This window comes from Trichechus manatus, unplaced genomic scaffold (assembly GCF_000243295.1).
Source record: "Trichechus manatus latirostris isolate Lorelei unplaced genomic scaffold, TriManLat1.0 scaffold00065, whole genome shotgun sequence".
In the NCBI taxonomy this organism is placed as follows: Eukaryota; Metazoa; Chordata; class Mammalia; order Sirenia; family Trichechidae; genus Trichechus; species Trichechus manatus.
In genome coordinates, this window is record NW_004444001.1 from 10,589,417 (window position 1) to 10,613,054 (window position 23,638).

The 23,638-nt window shown below is 37.4% G+C and overlaps 1 protein-coding gene across 5 annotated transcripts in view; it reads right to left on the minus strand.

The window, feature by feature from the left end:
- Nucleotides 1-23,638, minus strand: part of SUPT3H (SPT3 homolog, SAGA and STAGA complex component) — a 542,602-nt gene that overhangs the window by 82,537 nt on the left and 436,427 nt on the right. For 3 of the 5 annotated variants that reach the window (XM_023734239.1, XM_023734240.1, XM_023734242.1), the window contains 2 exons: nucleotides 17,265-17,432; nucleotides 2,199-2,823 (listed from right to left, as the gene is read on the minus strand). In XM_023734239.1, coding sequence (XP_023590007.1) covers nucleotides 2,659-2,823; nucleotides 17,265-17,432 — 333 coding nt within the window. In that variant the 3' untranslated portion in view covers nucleotides 2,199-2,658. Of the gene's footprint in view, nucleotides 1-2,198; nucleotides 2,824-15,553; nucleotides 15,587-17,264; nucleotides 17,433-23,638 lie in introns of those variants that run through there. The other 2 variants (XM_023734241.1, XM_023734243.1) reach the window with 2 other exon arrangements.

A 23,638-nucleotide genomic window follows, 5' to 3' on the forward strand; every position in this document is an offset into this window, starting at 1 on the left:
TCTATAGTTACTATAGAGGTCAGCCCACATGCCTCCTCTCTTCTTAGAAATTGTTACTCAGAGGCTAGATAGCAACATGTCCCACTGCAGCATAAAGTACCATCTCAAGGGTACACAAGGGGAATTGAACTTTAGCATCCCCCAACATCAGGAGGTTTCTACCATGAGCTTCTCCTTTTAGCAGTTGAAGGTATGTGGGAGCCAGGGCAGGATGAGCTACATTGTTGGCATACACTGTCCACAAACCAACCCCCTCTAAAGAGAGAGTTTTTAACATTAAAAGAGAGATTTATGTCTATACCATGAAACTATGTCTCCCTGATCATGGTACTTGTGACGTAAAATGGAGTAAGCATATTCAGGATTGCACTAACTCTGCCCCACAGGCTGAGCGAATTCTTAAAGCTTCAGGTTACGGAGCAGACCTTTCAAGGCAGGACCTTTCTGAGGAGGGGTCAGCACTTGGATGCCCCTCTAGGGTGAGGTTCTTTACCACTTGATGTTGATTTTACCTGCCTTTTCTGGTAGTGGCTAACTAAGCCTCCCACGTTATGGCTTATTTATTTTACTCAGATCTATTTGTATTAAACATTATTTAATTGCATTATTAGTCATAAAAAGCAGATTGGCTGCATGTTTCTTAGATTAAAAACTAGCTTAAGCTATACCTGCACCTAGTTTCAAGCACATTTTTTAAACCATATACTACAATCTTAGATTATAAAAGAAACGATATACAAATAATACAGTACCAGATTAGAAATGGGGAAAAATATACAGATAGAAGGATTAATGGATAGACAGACAGACAGACAGTGTCATCAGTCAAGATGGTTCTCAAGTGATCTTCCCAGATATCTAAAAACAAAAAACTTGAAGAATGAAGCAGGCCCTACTTCATTTTAAGGAAATATCACAGATGTCATGATAGGAAGTTTTCTCCTTGTATTAGATACATTTTCCTTTACCTAATTTTATCCATTACTTTTAGTTACCTCTTAGATCACTTCTCAAAAATCCAGCTTCTCCTGCTACCCTTCAATTACTTTCAGATTATCATCAGCACCGCCTCCTTTTTCTTCCCTCTCCACTACATTTCTTCAACCTATTAGTCATTATTTAGCTCTAACCTATGGATTTAATATTTTTAATGTTTCCTTATAAGTTAGTTCTTTCCATTTCAGTTGGTTTTTAAATTCTTATCTCCAATCATATCATATTTTAAAAAATCTCATCTTTTTGGCATATCTGCTTAAAACAGCCTCACCTATCATGTAGAAAAATACAATAAAATAAAAATGGGATACTTGATTTCATTCTTTCTTTTCAATTTTAAGAATCTAAAAGCACTCAGGTAAAATGATATATAGTTTTAATCAACAGTATTAGAATCATGTTCTTATGACATACAAGACAATTTTTAAATTTAAACAAAGGTAAAAATAATAGTCACTGTTAACAAAAACCTTCTGGAGACAAATATAAAAGCACGTTCTTGTTGTTACACTGAGAATCCATAAAATTAACACCTAAGGAGAACAAAAGGAGCCCTGGTGGCACAATGGTTAAAGTGCTCAGCTGCTAACCGAAAAGTCAGAGGGTTCAAACCTACTAGCCGTTCAGATGAAGAAAAGATCTGGCCGTCTGCTCCCGTAAAGACTACAGCCTAGGAAACCCTATGGGGCAGTCCGACTCTGTCCTATAGGGCCACTGTGAGTTGGAATTGCCTAGACAGCAGACAATAATAAGAACAAAGAATGAAAAGAAAGCTTTCCCTTTAACCAACCAACAGATGGGGGGAAGAAAAGGAGATGATGTAATTTAGAAAACATCATGAGTTCTAGGAACAGGTAATAGTAAAATCCACTCTTATGAAAAATGTATGCTATGTTATTTATATTTATTTATTTATGCATAATATGTACTAATATACATTCTGCTTTAATATGCGAAAGCAGAAGTGAATATCAAAAAAGAGTAAATTCTACTTTTCCTCAGTTATGTAAATTAAGCCTCACTTACTGAAAATCAAACCAATTCCTTACAAACAGAGAAGGACTTGGAGAAATTCTTAGTAACAAGAAGATTAAAAAAAGGGAAAGACTATAACTATCTAATTTAAACACACACACACACACACACACACACACTCACACACACTTTCTTTAGTGTTAAAATATCAAGGCTTTAATTCCCAATTTAAAAAAAAGAGCCTGATTACAAGCTTTCAAATCATTTGAAGATGTGCAAGACTGTCTACATTTCAGGCTAGTTCAAAGCCAGTAACGAAATCATTTCTTCTTCTTCCAACTCAAAGTATGTTTAGGAGCAGGACATCTGACAGAAGTGGTATTGCCAATCTAACCAATTTTAGAATATAAAGTGCTTCTAGCAATATTTGGATACATATAATTTGACAAAAAAGTTTTATAAACCCAAGCTTTGAAAAATAGAAAATATAAGCCCCAACAAAAAAGCATAATTTGTAATTGAAAGAAAATAATATTTTGTTGAAAAAAAATCTGTCCTTCCAAAAAGAGACAAAAATGACTAACTTTTATTTCCCAAGAGAATTATGCCACTTTTATACAACAAAATTACGGTTGCCACAAATTGCTTTCAACAATTCCATTGCTTCTTCATTTGACCACTTGAAAATCAAAATTCTTTCAGATTATAAATATAACTTTTTATAACTCTGTTATTACGTACTGTGAATGGGGAAAGAGGGCCAATCTTGTGGCCATAGCGTCGAACGGCCTCTCTGATGTGGCAGGGCTGGAGGGCATCGCTGTGAGCCTCAACACCACAGGCCACGGTGCTCTGTGACAGAAAAACACATCAATTGTTACTAAATCAAAAACACACAATGGAACTGCAGTGTATAAAATATGACAATAAACCTTTATAAAACGGACCATTTTTCCCCTCAGGACGCACATCACTGCTGCCATACGCTACATCTAAAAAAAAAAAGTTCCATTAACAAATCAAAGATGACTTTTACATGACCCCTTCCTAGCAGACCTACCAAATGCAATTTTTATGCCGACAATATTTCACCTAGGTCTGTATTTCAAGATACAGGAGAATATAGTCACTTACATGCAGATGAAAATTCACAGGGGCTTGCTGGCAGAACCACAAGAAGGTATTTAAAAAAAAAAAAAATTTTTTTTTAAACATTTATTATTATAAATGTTTCCTGTGAGCTTCTTGGGCATATTTCTGAAATAACTTGAGAGCCATTGATTTTAAAATGAAAAATGTAAAGTTGCTGTGTATTTATTTATAATATTGGGGACTGTCATAAAAGACCATTTCAACTTGGTTCCTAATTTTCTAGGTGTCCTGGGAGGGGGAGACTTTCTATTTTACTCTGCCTTATCTGTAAAAGGTAGGCTTGAAAGTACAGAAAGACACAAGAAAGATTATTTGCAATGAGACTATGGACACCAACTCAAGAAATGATAGATACGTATGTGTGTGTATGTGTGTGTGTGTGTGTGTAAAGCATGATTTTCTTAAATATTAAAATGCTCAATAAGGGCAAGATATCTCACAGTCTAGCAGTGGCTCTGGCTTCTGACTGTTGTTAACATGCATTGAGTGGATTCCGACTCATAGTGACCCTATATGACAGAGTAGAGCCGCTCCGTAGAGTTTCCAGGTTATAATCTTTACAGGAGCAGATCGCCAGGTTTTTTCTCCTGCAGAGCCGCTGCTGGGTTCGAACCCCAAACTTTTGGTCAGTAGCTAAGTACTTAACCATTGCACCACCAGGGCTCTTTGGCTTCTGACTACCTGTATTCAAATCTCAGCCCTATCATTTACCAGCTCCAAGCTGTGAAATATGTCTGTGCCTCAGTTTCTTCATCTGTAAAATTAGAATAATGATTCTAACTGCTTCATAAAATTGTTGTAAAAATTAAATGAGTTGATATATGCAAAGCACTTATAGTATTAGGCTATTATTTAAATTAAGGGTAAAAAAATGGAACCTCTAGATTCTTAAAATGCTAAGCTAATTCATTTCAAAATGCATTGGGCACCAGATGCCAGGTTACCAACCTTAGAAGAATCATGAGAAATAAATTTTAGCTTGTGTATTACTATAACTGTGACCTAGAAGTCATTCACAGTCACATAATTAAGATTATTTGTTTTTCTGGTAATTATTACAATTATTACTCTCATAATTCCTAGTAGGGGTATAACTAGCACTACTTCTGTGGATCTCAATTTGGCAAAATCTTATCAAAATGAAAATGCACAACCTCTTTGACCCAGCCATTTCACTTCTAAGAATTTCTCCTATAGATATATAACACAGGTAAAAAATGGCATGAGAATATCCACTGCAGCACTGTTTGAATTGATGAACTAAATGTTCATCAATGAGGGACGGGTTAAGTAAATTACAATACATCCATTCAATGAAACAGAAATCACAGCAGCCGCTAAAAAGAAGGAGGCAGCTCCATACATACTTCTATGGATGTATAACATGAAATATTACATGAAAGATATATTACATAAAAAAAGCAAGATGTTCAATTGTGTGGCACTATGTTACAATTGTTTAAACAAAACAAAACAAAATAAAAACTCAACATTATCTATTCATTTAAGCATCTCTGCAAGGGTACACCAAAAACCAGTAACAGTGCTCATCTCCTAGGTGGAAAATGGGGGGCTGGAAGACATGTTGGAAAGAGACATACTTGTCACTGTAGTCTATATTCTCTATTTTTTGAAAGTATACTTTTTTGAATATTTTGTATTTTTTACTTTACTTTTTGTACCTTGTGCATGCATTTCCTATTGCAAACTAGTAAAATAGCTTTAAAATTCCTAAAAAACAAGAAATATCTGTTAATTATCCAAACTGAACATGACAAAAGACTTAAAACATAAAATGAAACAGAAGATCTTGATTATTTTAACAAGATTTGAAATAAGCCAAACAGAAATTTACTCTAGAGTATCTTTCTCAATTTCATTCCAACAATACCCTAAATAACATATCTGCTGTGCCCACAATAACAAGGATTAAGTTATTTTAACCCCTCACTTTGGCACTGCTATAAAACTGCACAGAGTTTCTTTGAGCGCTTTCTTGATTCTTATTTCAAATACTTTGTTTCACTTTAGAATAAATGCAATTATCAGGTCCCCAGATGAAGATAAAGACTTTTCTGTGAGTTAGTTCTGCTCCATATATGCATACGACTAATCCAGACTCAGGGCCCTGGTGGCTCAGTGGTTAAGAGCTTGCCTGTTAACCAAAAGGTTGGCAGTTCAAATCCACCAGCTGCTCCTTGGAAATCCTATGGGGAAGTTCTACTCTGTCCTATAGGGTCACTACAAGTGGGAATCAACTTGATGGCAACAGGTTTTTTTAAAATATAGACTCATTCACTTGCTTGGTAAACAGATGCTTGTGAAGTAGGATGAGGCTTTCTATATGATTGCAAAGATGCATGCAAATACTTAGCTAGACTTGGAATCTGAAGTAAGTCTTCCAGTAGAAACTCGAGGAAATACAGATGGAAGAGAGACATCAAGAGGCCAGTATCCTGGATAGCAAGTGGGTGGTGAGTCCTTCCTATGTGTTTCTCTATGAATTCTCCTAAAGTTACTCCTTTCTCCCTGCAAATTGGATTTATTTCTCACTTCTTTCCTCCACGTCCAATAAAGATTCTACTCTTCTACTTTCCCAAATAAACTTTGTTTTGGTATATAATACTTTGGAACCCTGGTGGCACAGTGGTTAAGGGCTACAGCCGCTAACCAAAAGGTTGGCAGTTCAAATCCACTAGTCACTTCTTGGAAATTCTACCGGGCAGTTCTACTTTGTCCTATAGAGTCACTATGAGTTGGAATCGACTCAAAGGCAACGGGTTTTTATATAATACTTTGGTCAAAATCTCTTTAGACCCTCTGGTATGGCAATCAGACAGGATTTGAGAATACAGAAATAGGAGTCACAAGTTAGAAACTACCTTGTGACTGCTATTGTAAGATATGGACACAAGTAAGCCAGCCTGGTTGAATAATGTTATCCTTGCCAAAAAAATGAAGTAAACTTATAGAAAAATAAAAATACTCAATTTTGTGAAAAATGTCATTAGATTTTAACTATGCCAATTTCAGGTTCCTCTGCTATGGTTAAGCAGCTGCCAGCATTAGCATGAATGAAGTTACCATGTGCACTTCTACACCTTCTTAATTTGCCTAACAAGTTCTTTAGAAAGGAACCTTTAAATCTAAAATGTTGTATGCCCAGTATTGTCTTCATCTCAACAAATATTTTCACATTTGTGTCATTACCACCCTCTTCTGTCAACATCCAGTCCCCTCAGTAAGGTGCTTGGTGAATAAATGTGGGTGAATAAAACAGATAAATAATTAATGGCTTTGAAATGAGGCATTATTAATTCTGATGCCACAAATTTGGAATTCAGGAGAATTTAGACATGGACTGGGCTAATAATTTATTTAGGAAATCTTTGCTGTAAAGGAACTTAAACTTAATAGTTCTCAACAAGATTAGGAAAAAAATGTTTAAATAGTTAAGGAAAAACTCAATAATTTCTAAAAACATAGAAATAATTATTTTATGTATGAATAATCAGTAGATTAATCACAACTCCTTACATACTCTGTACAGCAAGCACATGAAGAACATTTGGTAACATTTTGAGTTGGAGAGTACTACAGCCCAAAGTCTTTAAAACTACAATATGGACATTTCCTATAATTTAATTTCCACTTAATAAATAATCAATGAGCTCTGCGATTTTGTAAATGAAAGGGGACAACCAGAAATGAAGGCAGAAATTTAAATTTACTTACTATCAGTTACAAAATTATATCTTGGCACTGGTTTTACTTCTGATAATGGCGAATGGCTTCTACTGTACTAAACCTCTAGTAGATAAAACTATAAACTTCAGACAAATTGTGAAAAAACAACCACCGGAAAGCATTGGAGAGTGGGCAAAAGCAGGTGTAAACGGGAAGGAGAGTGTCTACACTTAGAAGAAGGGAATGACAGTGAGTTGAGTCCTCTGTTTTTACTGTTTTAGTTTAAGGACAGGTTCCAGTTAGCCTGTGGGGTGGCTAAAAGATCTTCTTGTTGTTGTTGCTGGTTGCCATAAAGTGGATTCTGACTCATGGTGACCCCATGTGTGCAGAGTAGAATTGCTCCATAGTGTTTTCAAGGCTGTAACCTTTCAGAGGCTGATTGCCAGGTCTGTCTGCCCAGCAGCCTCTGGATGGGTTTGAATCACCAACCTTTTGGCTCGCAGTCAAGCACTGAACTGTCTGTGCCACCCAGAGGCTCCTAAACCCAACTTTAGAGGCTCGAAAAATTAGAAGCCAGAGTTCAGGGTAACCATAGTAGCTGGGAAGTAAGGAGGATATCCTGAAAAGGACAGAATCAGAGAGGAGGATGTCCAAATTCAGTACATCAACTTTACCTAAATCTTCAACTAACTGCTAAACTATCCCTGTGTGATACTGAATCTAGGCAACCCAGCTAAAACTGAAAGAAGTGAAGACAATTCAAACTGCTGCCCACTGCAGAAGAGTTTGGGTTTGAAGTTTAGAGTCTGAGTCCAGACAAATAAATTGCCTGCTTAGCACACACACCACACCACTGCCACCAATAATAACAATTCTCTTCGTAAGAATTTAACAGAATCCCAAGTCTCTACAACATATTACTTACAATGTCCAGAATATAATTGAAAATTAGTAGTTACGCACAAACACAAGAAAATGTTACATATAGTCAATGCAGACCAAGATAAGCAGACATTAATTTAGCAAACAAGGATTTTAAAGCAGCTATTTACAACTATGCTCAAGGGCATAAAAGAAAATACATTTGTAATAAATGAACAAATAAAAAATATCAGCAAATGGAAACTATAAAAATTCAAATGGAAATTCTAAAAATACAAAATATCAGAAATTAATAATTACTGGAAGGGTGGAACAAAAGACTGCATCTGACAGAAGAGTCTGTGAACATAAAGAAGAATCAATTAAAGTTATCCAATCTGAAGAACAGAGAGAAAAGACTGAAAGAAAGATTGAACAGAGCCTCTGGTACCTGTGGAATAGTATCAAAGTCACTAATGTATGTGTACTTGGAGTTCCAAAAGGAGAGGAGAAAGAGAATGATGCAGAAAAAATATCTGTAGGAATTATTGCTGAAAATTTTCCAAATTTGGTGAAAGACAAATTTACATATTTACGAATCTCAGTGAACTTCAAGTAGGATAAATACAAAGAAAACCATGTATGGACATGATGGCCAAAATGCTGAAAATCAGAAATAAAGATAAAATTCTAAAAGCGTCCAGAGAAAATCAACACGCTATATGCATGGAAACAAGTGCACAAAATCAACTGACCTATGATCAGAAATAACAGATGCCAGAAAATAGTGGAATAACATCATTAAAGTGCTAAGAAATGAAACTGCCAACCCAGAATTCTATATCCAGTGAAAATATCAGAATGAAAGCAAAGTAAAGACATTCTTAAAAAAATGAAAACTAAGAGAATCCTTCGCCAGCCAACCTGTACTACAAGTAATACTAAATAAAATTTAGCAGAAGGAAAAGGATACCAGAAGGAAAACCTGATCATCAAGAAAAAATGAAGAACAATGGAAATGGTAAACATAGTCTATTTTTTACTCTAAGTTTCACTGAAATAGATTTGATTATTTAAGACAAAAATTATAGTATTGTGATTTATAACATATGTAGATGCAATACGGATGAAACTATAGCATAAAGGACGAGAATAAGGTACATGGACCTATACAAATACAAGATTCTTACATTTAATGTGAGTGAAGTAGTACAATATTACTTCAAGTAGACTGAAGATTTAAGGATGCATATTGCAATCCCTAGCGCAACTACCAAAAAAAAAAAAAAAGATGCAAACAGGTCTAGCTAAGAAACCAATATATACATTAAAACAGAATTCTAAAAAATATTCAATTAACCAAAATGAAGATAGGACAGGAGAAACAAAAAGTAGAGGAAACAAGCTGAAAATAAAGTACAAAATAGTAGACTTAAACCCAACCATATCAATAAATACATCAAATATTACTAAGTAAAGAAAACAATTACAAGACTTAGATAGCAAGACAGGATAAAGAAACGAGACTCAAATATCTGCTGTCAATTAGAGATGCATATTTAATATCCAGATACAGAGATATTGAAAGGAAATGGATAGAAAAAGGTATATCATGTAAACAGTAAGCATAGGAAGGCTGGAATGATTATACTAATCAGACAAAATAGACTTCAAGATGAACAGTATTGCCAGTGATGAAAAGAGATATTTTATAAAGATAAAAGTATAAATTCATCAGGAAGATAAAATAATAGTAATGTACATGTGCCTAATAATAAAAGAGATTCATAATACATGAAGCAAAAACTGTTGTTGTTTGGTGCTGTCGAGTCAGTTCTAATAGCCACCCTATGTACAACAGAACGAAACACTGCCTGGTCCTGTGTCATCCTCACAATTGTTGCTATGCTTGAGCCCACTGTTGCAGCCACTGTGTCAATTCATCTCACTGAGGGTCTTCCTCTTTTCGCTGACCCTCTATTTTACCAAGCTTGATGTCCTTCTCCAGGGATTGTCTCTCCTGGTAACGTGTTCAAAGTATGAGAGATGTAGTCGTGCCATCTTTGCTTCTAAAGGGTGTTCTAGTTGTACTTCTTCCAAGACAGATTTGTTCATTCTTTTAGCAGCCCATGGTATATTCAATATTCCTCACCAACACCACAATTCAAAGGCGTCAGTTATTCTTTGGTCTTCCTTATTCATCGTCCAGCTTTCGCATGCATACGAGGCAACTGAAAACACCACGGCTTGGGTCGGGCGCACCTTAGTCTTCAAGGTGACATCTTTGCTTTTCAACACTTTAAAGAGGTCTTTTGCAGCAGATTGCCCAGTGCAATGCATCTTTTGATTTCTTGACTGCTGTTTCCATGGGTGTTGATTCTGGATCCAAATCCTTGATAACATCAATCTTTTTTCTATTTATCATGATGTTGCTTATTGGTCCAGTTGTTAGGATTTTTGTTTTCTTTATGTTAAGGTGTAATCCATACTGAAGGTTGTGGTCTTTGATCTTCATCAGTAAGCGCTTCAAGTCCTCTTCACTTTCAGTAAGCAAGGTTGTGTCATCAGCATAATGCAGGTTGTTAATGAGTCTTCCTCCAATGTTGATGCCCCGTTTTTCTTCATAGAGTCCAGCTTCTCAGATTATTTGCTCAGCATACAGATTGAATAGGTATAGTGAAAGGATACGACCCTGACACACACCTTTCCTGACTTTCAACCACGCAGTATCCCCTTGTTCTGTTCAAAAGACTGCCTCTTGATCTATGTACAGGTTCTTCATGAGCACAGTTAAGTGTTCTGGAATTCCCATTCTTTGCAATGTTATACATAATTTGTTATGATCCACATAGTTGAATGCCTTTGCATAGTCAACGAAACACAGGTAAACATCTTTCTGGTGTTCTCTGCTTTCAGCCAGGATCCATCTGACATCAGCAATGATATCCCTGGTTCCACGTTCTCTTCCAAACCCAGCCTGAATTTCTGACAGCTCCCTGTCAATATACTGCTGCAGCCGCTTTTGAATGATCTTCAGCAAAATTTTACTTACATGTGATATTAATGATATTGTTGATTTCTGCATTTGGTCGGATCACCTTTTTTGGGAATAGGCATAAATATGAATATCTTCAAGTGAGTTGGCCAGGTAGCTGTCTTCTAAATTTCTTGCGAGTGAGCACTTCCAGCACTGCATCTGTTTGTTGAAACGTATCAATTGATATTCCATCAATTCCTAAAGCCTTTTTTTTTTTTTTTTTTTTTCCATAATAGATATGTTTTATTGCATTAGGGAGAGCTTCAGACGTTGGGGACGTCTGAACATTTTCCTTTATCTTTTTTTTCTTTTTTTTATTGTACTTCAGGTGAAAGTTTACAGAACAAATAGTTTCTCATTAAACAGTAGTATACATATTGTTTTATGACATTGGTTAACAACCCCACGACATGTCAACCCTCTCCCTTCTAGACCTTTTTTTTTTTGTGAAAATATACAGTCAAAGATACACCATTTCAAAAATTTCTACATGCACAGTTCAGTGACATCGACTACGCTCTTCCAATTGTGCTGCTATTCTCACTTTAGATGAAGGCTTACAGAACAAAATAGTTTCTTAATAAACAGTTAGTAACACAAGTTGCCCTATGACAATGGTTAACAACCTCATAACACATCAACACTGTCCTTACTCAACTTTGGGTTCCCTATCACCAGCTTTCCTGTCCCCTTCTACCTTCTAGTCCTTGTCCCTGGACTGTTGTGCCTCATTAGTCCCATTTTGTTTTCTGGGGCTGTCCAATCCCCCGCTGAATGGTGAACCTCGGAAGTGACTTCACCACCGAGCTAAAAGGGTGTCTGGGGCCATACTCTCAGGGTTTCTCCAGTCTCCTTCAGGCCAGTAAATCTGGTCTTTTTTTTTGTGTGTTAGAATTTTGTTCTACATCCTTCTCCAGCTCTGTCCAGAACCCTCCGTTGTGATCCCGGTCAGAACAGTCAATGGTGGCAGCTGGGCACCATCTAGCTGTACTGGACTCAGTCTGGTGGAGGCCTTGGTAGATGTGGTCCATTAGTCCTTTGGACTAATCTTTTCCTTATCTCCTGTTCTCTTATTCTCCCTTGCTTCCAAAGGGATGAGACCAGTGGAGTATCTTAGATGGCTGCTCACAGGTGAAGCCTTGTTTTTTGCCAATGCCTTCAGTGCAGCTTGGACTTTTTCCTTTAGTACCATCGGTTCCTGATTGTATGCTACCTCCTGAAATGGCTGAACGTTGACCAATTCTTTTTGGTACAGTGACTCTGTGTATTCCTTCTATCTTCTTTTGATGCTTCCTGTGTCGTTTAATATTTTCCCCATAGAACCCTTCACTATTGCAACTCAAGGCTTGAATTTTTTCTTCAGCTCTGTCAGCTTGAGAAATGCCAAGCTTGTTCTTCTCTTTTGGTTTTTTATCTCCAGCTCTTTGCACATGTCATTATACTTTACTTTGTCTTCTTGAGCTGCCTTTTGAAATCTTCTGTTTCACTGTTTTACTTCAGCAATTCTTCCTTTTGCTTTAGCTACCTGACGTTCAAGAGCACATTTCAGAGTCTCTTCTGATATCCATTTTGGTCTTTTCTTTCTTTCCTGTCTTTTTAATGACCTCTTGCTTTCTTCATGTATGATGTCCTTGATGTCATTCCACAACTCATCTGGTCTTCAGTCATTGGTGTTCAACGCGTCACATCTATCCTTGAGATGGTCTCTAAATTCAGGTAGGATATAGTCATGGTCGTACTTTGGCTCTTGTGGACTTGTTCTAATTTTCTTCAGTTTCAACTTGAACTTGCATATGAGCAGTTGATGGTCTGTTCCGCAGTCTGTCCCTGGCCTTGTTCTGATTGATGATATCGAGCTTTTCCATCATCTGTTTCCACAGATGTAGTTGATTTGATTTCTGTGTATTCCATCTGGTGAGGTCCACGTGTATAGTTGCCGTTCATGTTGTTAAAAAATGGTATTTGCAAAGAAGAAGTCATTGGTCTTGCAAAATTCTATCATGTGGTCTCTGGCATCATTTCTATTACGAAGGCCATATTTTCCAACCACCGATCCTTCTTCTTTGTTTCCAACTTTCGCATTCCAATCACCAGTAATTATCAACGTATCCTGATTGCATATTCGATCAATTTCTAACTACAGAAGTTGGTAAAAATCTTCAAATTTCTTCATCTGTGGCCTTAGTGTTTGGTATGGAAATCTGAATAATAGTTGTATTAACTGGTCTTCCTTGTAGACATATAGATACTATCCTATCACTGACAGCGTCGTACTTCAGGGTAGATCTTGAAATGTTCTTTTTGACGATGAATGCAATGCCATTCCTCTTCAAGTTGTCATTCCCGGCATAGTAGACCAAATGATTGTCTGACTCAAAATGGCCAATACCGGTCTATTTCAGCTCACTAATGCCTAGGATATCGATGTTTAAGCATTCCATTTCATTTTTGATGATTTCCAATTTTCCTAGATTCATACTTCGTACATTTCATGTTCTGATTATTAATGGATGTTTGCAGCTGTTTCCTTTCATTTTGAGTTGTGCCACATCAGCAAATGAAGATTCCAAAAGCTTGACTCCATCTACGTGATTAAGTTCGACTCTACTTTGAAAAGGCAGCTCTTTCCCAGTGGTATTTTGAGTGCCTTACAACCTGGGAGGGGGGCTCATCTTCCAGCACTGTATCAGTGTTCCACTGCTATTCATAAGGTTTTCACTGGCAATGGACAACCGGTCGGAAGATTCCAGGTTCAACTCCTGGCTGGCTCATTACCTCCTCTGTTTCCCCCACGTGTCTGTCAGTTTGTTGTACTGTAGGGGCTTGTGTGTTGCTGTGATGCTGGAAGCTATGCCACCAGTATACAAATACCAGCAGGGTTACCCATGGCAGACAGGTTTCGGCTGAGCTTCCAGACTAAGACAGACTAGGAAGGAGGACGTGGCGGTCTACTTCCGAAAAGAATGAGTCAAGAAAAACGAGAAGAATTAAAAAGGACAAACAGACATTTTTTCAAGTCAGAATTAGAGATTTTAACACTTCTCCCTCAGCCAAGATAAAACAGTAGATACAAAGACATAGATGACTTGAACACTAGCAAGCATTGCGACCTAAATGATACTGATAGAACATTTCACCCTATGACTGCAGAATACACATTCTTTTCAAGAATACCTGGTATAGTCACCAAAATAGAGCATACGCTGGGCCACAAAACAAGTCTTAATAAATTCAACAAGACTAAAATCATCCAGAATATTTTCTTTGCCCATAAAGGAATTAAATTAGAAATAAATAATAAGATCTCTAGGAAAACCTCAAATATTTGGAAATTAAACAACATGCTTCTAAGTATTTTTGTATCGCTTAATAATGAAAATTAAACACATCAAAACTTATGAGATGCATCAAAAGCACAGCTTAGAGAGAAATATATAGTTTTAAAAATCTATATATTAGAAAATAAGAAAGATCTAATATGAATGACCTAAGCTTCTGCCTTAAAAGCTAGAAAAAAAGTGTAAAGTAAACTCAAACTGAGCAGAGACATAATAAAGACAATAACAGTAACCAATGAAATAGAAAACAAACAACAGAGAACATCAACAAAGTCAGAAGCTGGTTCTTTCAAAAAGATTAACAAAATTGATTAACTCTTTGGTAGACTGATCAAGAAAAAAAAGACAGTGAACACAGGTTACCAATACGAGGAACAAAAGAAGGGTTATCACAATAGTTCTTATATACATTAAATGGATAAAAGAGAATATGGTAAAGAAGTTTATGCCAACGAATTTGGAAACTCAAATGGACAAATTTCTGAGTGGTACACCTCAACACAATTGACACAAAACAAGAAAGAAAAATCTGAATAGTCCTCTATCTACTAAAGAAATTGAAGGTATTATTAAAATACCTTCCCACAAAGCAAACAACAGAGCAAATTAGTTTTACTCGTAAAAGCTATAAACCAGTTGAAGAAAAAAATAACATCAACCTTACACAAACATTTTCTGTCAATAGAGGAAAAAAAAAGGAGACCAGAATAACCCTAATACCAAAATAAAAGACTTTACCAAAAAAAGAAAGAAAATTACAGACCAATATCCCTCATGAATATGGATGTAAAAATCTTCACAAAACATTGGAAAGTCAAATCCAGAAATATGTAAAACGGGTAGTGTTTTGCCCAGGAATGCAAGGTTTGTTTAACACTCAAAAAGTCAATCCACTTACCATATTAATAGCATAAAGGGGAAAATTAAATAATCATTTCAAAAAATATAGAAAAGGCATTTTAAACAATCAAAACTCCATTTTGAGGAAAACTCTCAGCAAATTAGAAATAGAAGAAAAGTTCATTAACTTGAGAAAGGGCATCTACAAAAAACCTTTAGCTAACATGATACTTAATGGTGAAATATTGAACACTTTCCCCGAAAACTGGGAAAATGGCAGGCAAGGGTTTCTACTCTCACCACTTCAATACATTGTATGAAAAGTCCTAGTTTGTTAGAGCAATTATGCAAGAGAAAGAAATCAACAGCATAAAGATTGGAAAGGAAGAAGTAAATGTGTCTCTGTTTGCAAATGACATAATTGTTTACATAGGAAATCCTAAGGGATCCACAAAACGATTACTAGAACCAGTAAGTAACCTTAGCATGGTCCCTGAATATAAGGACAATTCAAAAATATTAACTGTATTTTTAAATACTTGTTGTTAGTTGCTGCTGAGTCGATTCCAACTCATGGTGACTCCATGTGTGCAGAGTGGAATGGCTCCATAGGGCTTTCAAAGCTGTAACCTTGCAGAAGCAGATTGCCAGGCCTGTCTTCCGAGATGACTCTGGGTGGTTTGAACCGTCAATCTTTCGGCTAATAGTCGAGCACGTAACCATTTGCATCAACACAAATAATTGGAAAATGAAGTTCAAAAAACAACTCATTTACAATAGCATTAAAAAACCCCACAAATTCCAAAAATAAATTTAACAAAAGATGTGCGAGACCTGTACATTGAAAACTAGAAGAAACTACTGAGAGAAATTTCCAAAATTTCTAAATAAATGGAGAGATATCCCATGCTCATGGATTGGAAGATGTGAGATTATTAAGACATTCATATCCCCAAACTGATGTAAACATTCAACCCAATCCTTTTCAAAAACCCACTAGGATTTACTTTGTATGAGTGTGTGTGTGTGTGTGTGTGTGTGTATGTACGTGTGTAGAAACAAACTGATTCTAAAATTTACGTAGAAATGCAAAGGACACAGCATATGAAATGTGCTCAGCATCATTAGTCATCATAGAAATGCAAACTCAAACTATAATAAGTTACCATTAACTCTAACGAGCTATTTTAGAATAGCTAAAAGTAAAAACGATGACAACACCAAATGTTGGTGAGGATGTGGGGCAACTGTAACTCATGTATTGCTTTTTTTGGAAAAAAAGTCTCAGAGTTTGTTAAAATACCAAACACACACCTACTACTCTATGACCCAGCAATTTCATGCCTAGCCATTTACCTAAGAGAAATAAAAAGCATTTGTCACAAAGACCTGTACAAGAATATTTATAGCAGGTTTATTTATAATCACTCATAATTGGAAACAGCCTCCCATTGCTGTTGATTCCGACTCACAGTGACCCTATAAGACAGAGCAGAACTACCCCAGAGTTTCCAACCCTATAATCTTTACAGAAGCACATCACTAAGTCTTCTCTCCAGCAGACTGGCTGGTGGGCTTGAACTGTTGATGATTCGGTTAGCAGCCAAGTGCTTAACCACTGCACCACCAGGTTTCCTGGAAATAGACTAAACCAAAACAACAAATCCATTGCTGTCGAGTCGATTCCAACTCATAGCGACCCTACAGGACACCAGGGAAACAGCCTCCAAAACTGAAAAAACCAAAGTCGTTGGCGTTGAGTCGATTCCAACTCATAGTGACCTAGGAAGCCTAGGTGCTTTCTAATTCATGTTTTTCAGTATAAATGTAATTTGTTCCTCTTTGTTGCTGAGTAACATTCCATTGTATGAATATATCAACGTATTCACTCATATTGGTGAGAGGTTTACTGTGTATAAATTTTATCTCCGAAAAAACCCAAAACCAAAATCAGGAGCCATAAACAAGTATACATAGTGTTTAGGTATCAAGTGTATTGATGTCTACAACTTACTGGATCCAAAAAAAAAAAAAAAGATGAACTGAGGGATGATTAGCTGGATAGATAATAATGAAATATAGTAAAATGATAATTATAGACTCTAGATGGTAAGATATAGAGTGTTTACTCTTTTGACTCTTTGAAACTTTTCTGTATATTTGAATATTTTTATAATAAAATGTTTGGAAAAAATACCTTGCTTTATCCAGAAGAAAGATGTTAAAGATGTTAAAAGGGTTTCAGTAAAAGTCATTAAGAATGGCTGAAAGAAAATTGGCTGCTTCCAAAAATCTGAACTATCAAGAAAAGCAGCAAACATTTCCCAGATCTCTGAAGAGATCCTCCCCATCCCCACCAGAAGAAACTCACCACTGACCTTTTTTCTTTTCCTTTGCTTGGTTTTAGCTGAGTCTTGTCCAACGCTCCCATTCCCTAGGGATCCTGATGTCGTTTTCCCTGAGTGCTGTGATCCAGATGATGGAGCTGTTGGTGTATGGGGAGGCGTGTTCTCTGGGGAGTCTGGACTGGACTTCATGCAAGAACCCTGCCCAAAGAGATGTGGCTTTGAAATCAAGTGACCAGGCCTTCTACTAACATTAGATTTTGTCCACTGTCTCATGAATTTAATACTACAAGTTTACAAATGAAAAACACAGTTTATTCTTATCTAGTCCACAGAAATGATGCCTCCACCTGCCCTCGAGGGTCTGAGTAAGTTAACTTTTACTATCTTCTCATGTAGACAAAAATCAGGATTCCTTACATACACCTTCTAAAAATTCTACTGATTATGTCAGATACAGACATTGCTACGTTTGAGCCCACTGTTACAGCCACTGTCAGTCCATCTCTTTGAGAGTCTTCCTCTTTTTTGCTGACCCTCTAATTTACATGTTTCAAAAGGAACCCTAAAACTCTTTTCCCAAATAGATGACTTTTCAGATATTATTTGTGTCAGTGGTGACCAGCATTCTCCCAGTAACTCAAACTCAAAGCCTTAGGGTTCCTGCAGATTCCTTCAACTCTTCCCACAAATAGTTTATTCCTTCCTTCCTAATATCTCTCACATTATTCTGGTTTCTTTGGCCATGATTACAAGTCTGTACTCTCTCCCATGTGAAAGCACTTCAAATATTTGGAAACTGCTATATTTCAGTCTCTTCTCTTCTATAGGTTAAACACTCCAACTTCCTTTAATCACTAATCATGGACATGTTTTCAGGTTCCTTCACCCCCCAGTTACTCTCCTTTAGACATGCTCCACTGTGTCAATGTCCATTCTATAAGATGGTACCTAAAAGCTAAAACAAAACAAAAATTTCCTTCACAGTCACATCACATCCTGGTCCCTAAGAAATCTGTAAGAAAATAAAAATTTCCAGGTCTTCTTCATGCGTGCCATTATTAATCTGAGGAACCCTGGTGGCTCAGTAGTTAAATACTTGGCTGCTAACCAAAAAGTCGGTGGCTCAAACCTACCAGCTGCTCCATGGGGGAAAGATGTGGCAGTCTACTTCTGTAATGATTTATAGCCTTGGAAACCTATGGGGGCAGTTCTAATCTGTCCTATAGGGTCTCTATGAGTCACAATCAACTCCCCGGCAATGGGTTTGGTTTTGGGTTATTATTAATCTACATTTTTTTCATTCTATCAACCGTACTATTAACTTGTCCACAATTCTCTATAATGTATAAAAAAAATTATGCTAGACTTTGCAAAATGCCTTGCTGAAATTCAGATATTGGTTTCAACAGTATTTCCTTGATCTGCTTGCCTAGAAATACTATCATACAAGAGGAAATGAGGCTAATCTGACATGACTTGTTCCTGGGAAAACAAGATAGCTCCTAGGGATTGTGGCTTCCTCTGTACAAACCATATGTTAAAAAAAAAATCTAGAAAATTAACTTAATATTAAACTTGCTTGTCTAGTATGAGGAACCCAAGTGTAACTAGCTTAGTCCCTTAACAGTTAGTGCTCAAGAATGGTATTTGTGAAAATACAACACATTGCGTATTAATTCCATGTTTTAATTGAATTTGCTACTCCAATTCACTATACACAGCACCATCACTTGGATCTTCTTAAAACATCCTTTTGAACTCATTATCTTCAGCCAAGAAACCTTCAACTGTTTTTTAATAACTAGGAGTCTAAGACTATTACAATTTGAACCTCAATTTTCTAATCTAACTTCCTACTACTCCTATTCAATGAACACTTTGCTTCAATATTTTCATCAGAGTTCTTTTTTGCACAATTGTACTTATGCTGCCTCTGCAGCCTGATGTACTCTCCCCACTCCTAGCTGCTCATCAAAGTTCTATCCTTCCTTTAATACACAGCTTAAGTCCCACTTCCTTGCTGATGTCCTATTTGACTGTAACTAAGGAGTGCTGTCACCTCTGCACTTTCTGTCTGCAGCACTCATCTGGAAATTAGTATATGCTACCTTGAATGTCTTATTATTTATTTTAAAAAAAGTTCTTTCTCTCTGAATACAAATTATAATGGTCTCCAGAGTCCCCCTATATATTCCTAAAGCAGATCCTTGATGATGTTAGTTGTTGATTTGTGATATTGATGGGTAAGATTCCTACTTTAGAGCAGCCACTTATCCTTGTATCTTGTCAGTCAGTAGAGTCAGGAAGGAAGACTTTCAGTCTCTCTAAATGCTTGCTTATTTTGATCACCAGTCACAGGGGAGGAGGAGTGTCTGCCAGGCCAGGGAAAAGCTTGAGGCCTGTACAACATATTTAATCAGAATGCTCTCCGACAACGACGCTCCCACCTCCCAGAGAGCCCAGGAAGTCCAGCATTCATAGGGGATTTTTCTCAACTGCTGGGTAGCTGGGAACAGAGGCTGTGGTTGCTGAACAATTCCCCAGGGCAGCTTGGCCACCCTGAAGCGCCAAGAAAGGGGAAAAATAAAGGGTTTTCTTAACCATGCAAGCAATTGCTTGAATGTTAAGGAAAAACTAGGCTTGTTATGTTCACTGTAAATTTCTTCAATTTGAAATGTTACAACAAATTTGTCTGATGTTAATCAAAAGCATACTTATACACATATTCATAAAGTGAACATGCATCAAAGACATTGTAAAGGATGTTCTTTGACATCGTAATTCCAGTTTGTGACATAAAGAAAACAAATACTGTTTAATCAACTGGGCAAGCTTTAGGGACTTTTCAAGTATGTTGACTGATAATGATGTATGACCTTTTCCAAAAAAAAAAAAAGTATTCTTGATGGGAATAAACATTTTAATCCCTACTTGGATTCCAAGCTGACCTGATTCTCTAAGGACATAAAAAAGATGTTAAACTAACTTTTGTAATAAGATACTATCCACCTACTCCTCACTTACTATCTCATCCAACATTTCACATTTGCGGTAAGAGTAAAAAATTTGCTATCTGAATATTTTGTGCATTAATGACGTGCCTCTGGCAGTAGTGAACGCTGAAGTGCTAGGCAAGAGTAATACCGGCTGTGATGTCTACTTGGCTGGGCCATGATTCTCAGTGGTATGGTAGTTATGTAATGATATAATCTGGCAGTTATGTAATGATGCATTCACCTTCCATTTTTGATCTCATGTAGTCATCCTCCATTTTCGCATAGTGCAGATTTTCACATAATGACCTGGTCTTTGAAAACTTACCATGTCAATAAGTGAGGAGCGGGTATATAGGCATATCTCTACATATTTTCTAAGTACTCTAGAGTAGAGATACTTAGGTTCATAGAGTTCATAGACCTCTCAGATCCATAAAATGGCTTCAGAGGGTCTCTGAGCATCCTGAAATTGTTTGCAAAATTTGTAAATGTGTTTATGGAGAAAGGGTTTCTAGCTTTCATCAGATTCTCAAATGGATCAGTGACCTAATAAAAGGTTACAACCATTTCTTACAGACTATTTGAGCCATCATCCCACCTACAGATATCTGTGATAAAGTTTAGATATAAAACAGGGTTTAGTCAGTCAGGTTATACATTTTACCTAATTGGGTCAACAGCTCACTTTACAGTTATATATGTAGATGTCAACCTAACCTTCTTGCTGCCTTTTCTATGGTTATTAGATTGAATTATATGAAATTACTGTTTTTGTTAGTGAAAATGGTCAAACATTAGCAAATTCATTCAACATATTATACTGTATTTTTGGTTTTTAGGCACGTATTGGTTACACAGAGTATTTTTTATGCCAAAAGTGGTGCACAGTTATTATAAAGCAAACAAACCCATTGCTGTCAAGTCAATTTTGACTCATAGTGGCCCTATAGGACAGAGTAGAACTGCCCCATAGGGTTTCTAAGGCTGTAATCTTTATAGAAGCGGACTGCCACATCTTTTTCCCATGGAGCAGCTGGTAGGTTCAAACCGCTGACCTTCTGGTTTGTAGCCGAGTGCTTAACAACTGCTCCACCAGGGCTTCTCACAGTTATTATACAAAGACTTAAAGCTGAAAGAAGACTTCATAGTCCCATAGGTGGGGACTTAAGCAGCATAAACCAGAACAAAAAGAATGTGATCTTCACATGATAAAGCCAATCTAAAAACTAAGAACAAATGGAACCATGATTTTCTAAACCATGTTTTGAGATGGATTAGTAATTGAAATTAAAAATTATCAATAAATGTCAAGAATTGTTATCACATGAATATCAGTAATAACCCATTGTGTCTTGAGGCACAAAGAAATAAGTTATGTTTCCTAACATTATTCAATTACTAGATAAGCTGTTATTTCCAATGGAAATTAGAAGTGCTCTGTAACTATTCACTGAAGGACAGGGAAAGTTAAGTGAGGTAAGGAAAAGGTGAAAAACTTATTGTACTAAATGAATTGCCAGGGCCAGGTATATATTAGGTTTGAAATTAATATTTCTTGAATGCTGAATGTTTTTAAGATTCTTTGACTGAAGGCTATACAATCCAACACAATCTTAAAAAAAAAAAAGGATTGGAGGCAGCCCCAAGATGGAGGAGTAGTCAGACGCTCCCTGTGGTCCCTCTTACAGCAAAGGCCCGAGAAAACAAGTGAATCGATTATATATGACAATCTAGGAGCCCTGAATATCAAAGGCAAAGTTGAGGAATCAGACTGAGTGGCAGGGGGAGGGAGAGACGGTTCTGAAGTAGCGATGAGGTGCCAGACCTGACCTGGAGGGAACTGGCACCCCGCAGGCCAGACTGGCTGGTGTGTGTGGTGAGGCAAGCAGTGGCACTCGGGATGCATTTTCCACACTGGGAGACACCAAGTGGCGGAGAGTCTATTCAAGCCTCCAGAACCAGTGAAATGCAGCCCTCAATTGGCAAAAGATAAGCACATGCGTCTAATCCACTGCATCAAAAAACACCCCGTTTGGGAAGAACCTCTCTCCCATTTACCTGCCTCTTCCCCGCTCTGCACCGGGTCCCAGGCCGGCTTCAGCGGTTGCCACATCCCCTGGGCCAAAGTAGGACCTGTCACAGACCCTGAGCTATTCTCCCAGGCTTGGAGAGGGAACAAATTAACAAACAGGGAGAAAATAATCTGCCAGGTCCCCTAAGCTGGGAACTCAGGGCAGGCACAGCTCCTTTGCCTAGGCACAGGCATAAGGGGTCCATGGACTCTGAATGCCTTTCACCTCTGCATAGACCTGTGTGGGCCCATTTCAACAGCATAGGCCCTCACAATACAACAGGGTATATATCTGAAGCCTAACTTCAACTGTATCAGCTATATGGTGGAGTGGCAGCTTCACGACATTTGACACTGCTATGCCCATTAAGCAGGGTCCTCACCTACCCACATGAGGGGCCTGAGGACTGGTGGCTCCACCCATACCACCTAGCCACCTGTGACAGGGTCCAAGAATAAGTGGTGCCTCCCAGTCCTTACAGCCAACTGCACTGGGTGCCCACAGTCTGGCTGCAAAACCCATCCACCTACACATTCTAGGAACAGGGACATGCTTTCCTCCCAGACACTCAGGGGCAGTCACCACCGCCCTGCCCTGCTCAGTGCGTGACCCCCTACTGCAACCAGATACCTGTGCCTACTCCAATCACCCCTGCCTGTCTAGGAATGTAGATGAAAGCTTGCACCACACATTTGGTGATCAACTACCTGGACACCAGAGCTGAATCCAAACAAGAAAAGTAAACAGACTCCTGGGCTCACATACCTAGTAACAGATCTAACCACCTAGTGACAGGATGCTAGAGCTTCAAAAGTGCCAATAATCAAGCTAGCTCACTTGAGCAGCCTATTTGGGCATACCAAAACAAAACAAAAGAAGAAGCTAGGACACAGTAAGCAAACATAAAATAAATAAGTATAATAACTTATTGATGGCTCAGAGACAACAGTCAATATCAAATCACATAAAGAGGCAGACCATGATGGCTTCAGCAAGTTCCCAAAACAAAGAATCAAGAAATCTTCCAGATGAAGAGAACTTCTTGGAATTACTGGAGGTAGAATTCAAAAGATTAATATACAGAGCTCTTTAAGAGATCAGGAAGGAGTAAGGCAAAACGCAGACCAAGCCAATGAACACACAGACAAAGCAACAGAGGAACTTAAGGAGATTACAGAAGAGCACAATGACAAATTTAACAGGCTGCAAGAATTCATAGAAAGACAGCAAACAGAAATCCAAAAGATTAACAATAAAATTTCAGAATTAGACAACTCAATAGAAAGTCATAGGAGCAGAATTGAGGCAATGGAAATCAGAATTAGTGAGACTGAAG